Below are 4,572 nucleotides of genomic sequence, written 5' to 3'. Positions count from 1 at the left end.
AGAACAGGAGTTCCAGGTCTGACCCCCCCACGGCGCTCAGTGACCTCTGACCGTCTCTGGACGGGATGGCGAGGATTCTGGGAATTCAGGAAAGCTGCTGATCCAGGAATTTAGACAGGGAGGAACCGGGATAGCTTCAGAAATGTTGACCCGGAATCGAACGCTGACTCTGGCCTGGGAGCTGCGTGCAGGCCGCTGCAGCACAGCTGCAGGGATGCTGCAGATGGAAGAGCAGCAGCGCTCCCTGGAGGAGATCCTCAGCAGGACAACTGCTTATGAGGAGAGTTTAAAACTCTTCTGCCGGGATCAGCTGACGGCGTCGCACATGCGCAGTCCGAGTTCCTGGTTTTCAAAGTATTTTGATGTTGTGACGTTAGAATCTAAACGTTTATGACGTGATTTAAGGTCTATTTCTCAGGAGGATCATCATCTTCTCTTTCATCAGAATTTCACTGCCGCTCGCGCGCGGTCAGTGCGCGTTCATGTGAGCCAGAGCGTGCGGAGAGGCTTTTACTTTGAAGGGGAGGAGGCGTCATCAGGTGTTTGGACGTCAGCAGATTTCGATTTTGTTTCTGGAGTCCCTGCGGGTCATTTGGCGGTGTCGGGTTCTGGTGGCGGTGTCGGGTTCTGGTGGCGGTTCCGGGCTGGAGCTGACCCGGGTCTCGGTAGTTCTAGCCGGTTCCGAAGGCTCCCGGAACCGATCCTCGTGCCGAGACGAAGTTTGAGACTGGGGCGCATACTTCAGGCGCGTGCCCCGGCGGAGAAGTCTCAGTATTTGGACCGTCCGGGTGTTCGCGGACTCCGACCCGGTCCACGGAAAGACCGAGGATGAGCTTCCTACTGTTCCTGATCTGCCTCGCGCGCATACCTGGTTCAGGTGAGCAGCACCTTCGTTCAGCTCTGACGTCACCAGACGAGTGAGTTAAATAACTTTTGATCAAAATAAATGAATAACTTTTGGTTCCAGAACCTTTTGGTTAAACGCTTCCGGTTTGTTCTGTAAACGTTATAACGTTCCCGCGGGAGGTCTGAAGCGCACGCGGGTCTGTGGTTCTGGACTCCAGAAGGTCCAACTGTCACCCATACGTTCAGAGCCGAACCGAGGTGAAGTTGGTTGGATTTTGGATTAGGGATCGTCAACAAATAAGTGTTTGTTTGTTTGTTTTTTCAATATATTCAAGTTTTTATACCTTATTGGTCCAAATCCCTCCAGAATTATAAAATAAACTAAGATCTATCGGGATCAGCAACTCAGATTCACTTTTGATCCTTTTTCTATTTTTAGTCAATTTTTTAACTATTTTTTACTCTTAATTAAAAAACATTTAATTTTACAGTAAAAAATCCACTAAAATAAAAAAAAAAACATCAAAAGTGAATCTGAGCTGCTGACCCCGATAGATCTTAGTTTATATTATTCTGGAGAGATTTGGACCAATTAGGTATAAAAACTCGAAAGCTGTTGAAAAAAGACCTGTTTGTTGACGGTTCCTGACCATGAACAGAGAATGTCTGCCGAATATCCAACTAACTTCATGGTCAAAGCCAAAAGATCTTCATCGAACAAAACCTTTCAGAGAAGTCAAACACCTGAGAGTTCACCTGTCAGGCTCTGGCCAATGAGAGTGGAAGGAATCTGTCAGGTGTAAATCTGTCTCATTCCTGTAGTTGAATTGTCAGAGGATCCATTTGAGGTTCAGCTCTGATAGGATAGCCACGCCCCCCTCCCCTTAAGATGTTGGAGGTGGGGGGAGGGGGGTCCCTCAGAATTCCAGAACTTCTCAAATTCTGTGTGGAAGACTTCTGTTCTTCACCTGTAATGTACCTGCACTGCACACAGGTGGGCTGGAGCTCTGCAGCAGCCCCCATGTGAGAAGTTTGACCCTGATCAGGTCCGAGTTCCTCACCCCCCCTCGTCTCTTCCAGCCCCCCTCGACCTGCCGGCTCCTGTTAACGTGTCCGTCGTCTCCATCAACTTCGCCCCGACGCTCCAGTGGGATCCGGGGCCCGGCACTCCTGCAGGGACTCTGTACAGAGTTTCAAAGAGGTAAGGCTTCGCTCTGGTTCTGGTCCCTCTGGTCCGGGTTCGGTTCTGACCCTCTGAGGAAGACTAGAGTCCAGCAGTCGGATGAACTTCATCTTCGTCCTTGATTTATCTGAAAAACGGAACAAACCCTGGTTCTGGTACCGGAGTCTGCAACCTGCGGCTCCAGATCCACATGTGGATCTTCTATCTCTCCATGGTGGATCCTCGGCCAAACATCAAATCAGTCCTGGAGATGCTGACCAGCATGTCTGAGTCAGCAGATCCCCCTAAAGAAAACAAATAAACAAAGCCCAAAAACTAAGACTACCAAACCCCAAACTAGAATAAAAGAACCCAGCAGTGGAAGACTGCTGAGGACAAAGAACAAAAAATAATTAAAAAAAGAAAAATAAAAGTAAGAATTACTTAATTATCATTGATCTAATTTAGATTAGTTACATTTATAAACTGATCTCTGAGGTTCACATAGATGATAAACTATGTCTGTTTTTACATCCTGTTGACCTGAAGACGTCTTGTTTGATCAACTCTACCTCCAGAATGAACAGATTTGATATGTAAGACAAAACTTTGGTAAAAAGTTTGATCCTTTATGACCTGAAAGCACATATTATCTTATGATGAACAACAATAATTCCAATTTCAAAAACTAAAACCCCAACTAACTGAGTTCAGACCCGTTGCCCTCACGTCCCTGTTATGAAAACCTTAAATCTTAAAATAGGAGATAACTTCCTCAGACCCCCTTCAGTTTGTATGTGAAGCCCAAGAAGGAGTGGAGGATAAAACTTTTCATTCTTGACCAAATCTACAAACCCACAAACCCTAAATTATAAGAAAGACTTTTATTTGCAGATTTTTCTTCAGCTTCAACAGGATGCTGCCGCATGTTTTAATCCCATTTTAACTGACCTGATCAGTTCTTCCTTTTGCTTTAAGACAGGAAGCAGCAGGTCTCAGTGAACGGAGTTTTATCTGGCGTCATGGTTTCAAACACAGGATCTCCACACGGTTGTGTTTTATCTTCTTTTCATCCTTACACTGACAGGTCACAGAAAGAGGGCAGCTACCTGATTACATTTTCAGATGATGCAGCACCTCTGACCCTCCTCCAAACGCCACAACTGGACCACGCCCACGTTCTGACACTTTGTCAACTGGTGTGATGACAATTTCTTGGAACTTAATGCAGAGAAAACGAAGGAACTCTTAATAGATTCCAGGAAAACAAAAGCTCAAGCGGGCTTCATTCATGGGGAGGAAGTTGAAATAAGTACTTAGGCTTCGTGTTTGACTCCGCCCTAAAATGAGATCAAAACACTGAATCTACTTACCTGCTGAGACGGCTGAACTCTTTTAAAGTTTGGAATAAGATTTGATGCATGTTTTATCAGTCCTTTATTGAGAGGATTTGAACATTTTCCTTTGGTTGCTGGTTTGGCGTCCTGTTGGTTACTATCTGTCCTGGTCTGGACCGGCTCAGCGCGGCGAGTCGGGCGGGGATGACGGTATTTCTGAGGGGAGCATCAGACGCTGTTTGTGGGGCTCCTGTGTGTCGTGTGTTTGCTGTTTTGTTTGGGTCCTCGGTGGTGGCTGGCGCCGTTGTTTTGGCGTCACTGTTTGGTGTCGCTGCCGTGGTTCAGCTGACCGCTGTCCATAAGCGCGGCGGATCGGCGTGAGGCGGTCCAACTGCTCAGGCCTCTCCTCCCATTGGACCTCGCCGCAGCTCGGAGTCTTCCTTTTACACCGAGAGGGGTCATTTGCTGCACACAGGGGGCGTGGCATCAGGACTTGTATGGGTCGACGCCCACACAAGCTAGCCTGGAGGAGTTGCTGCAGGCTCTGGGGTCCTTGTGTTTAACTTTGGGCCTTTAAAAACTCTATTCTTTATTAATAAAGATTTATATTTTTCTCCTTTTTTCTCACTTTTGCTCCTGTCTCAGGGGGAGGAGTTTAAATATCTTGAGGTTTTATTCACGAGTGAAGGAAGATTGGAGCGTCAGATCCACAGGCGGATTGGAGCCATTTTCCAGTCGCTGCTCCGGTCTGTTGTGTGAAGACAGAGCTGATCCAGAGAGAAAAGCTCCCAATTTACGGGTCGATCTTTGTTCCAGTACTCACCTACAGTCATGAGCTCTGGGTCGGGACCCAAAGAACGGGATCCTGAATACAAGCAGCTGAAATGAGTTTCCTCCGGAGGGTGGCTGGACGCTCCCTCGGAGATAGAAACTCGATCACCCGGAGAGAGCTCGGAGTAGAGCCGCTTCTCCTCCACATCCAGAGGAGACAGTTGAAGTGGATCGGACATCTGGTCCGGATGCCTCCTGGACCCCTCCCTGGTGAGGTGTTCCAGACATGTCCCACTGGGCGGAGGCCCCGGGGAAGACCAGGACACGCTGGAGAGACTGTGTCTCTCGACTTGTCTGGGAACGCCTCGGGGTCCAGAGGAGATGGAGGAAGTGACAAGGGAGAGGGAAGTCTGGGCTTAGACTGCTGCCCCCACGACCCGGTCCGGATGAGTGGAA

The 4,572-nt window shown here is 48.2% G+C and overlaps 1 protein-coding gene across 1 annotated transcript in view; it reads left to right on the top strand.

Moving 5' to 3' along the window:
• Positions 1–638: 638 nt before the first annotated feature.
• The window catches only part of LOC112154742 (interleukin-20 receptor subunit alpha), a gene marked incomplete at its 5' end in the record, with an annotated part of 16,433 nt that continues 12,499 nt past the window's right edge, over positions 639–4,572 (top strand). The window contains 2 exon segments of the mRNA XM_024285883.2: positions 639–877; positions 1,927–2,047. Of these exon segments, the coding sequence (XP_024141651.1) occupies positions 829–877; positions 1,927–2,047 (170 nt within the window).

Source organism: Oryzias melastigma, linkage group LG21 (genome assembly GCF_002922805.2).
Source record: "Oryzias melastigma strain HK-1 linkage group LG21, ASM292280v2, whole genome shotgun sequence".
NCBI lineage: Eukaryota > Metazoa > Chordata > Actinopteri > Beloniformes > Adrianichthyidae > Oryzias > Oryzias melastigma.
The sequence above is the reverse complement of the archived record's forward strand: the minus strand, read 5'-3'. Positions and strand labels throughout refer to the sequence as shown.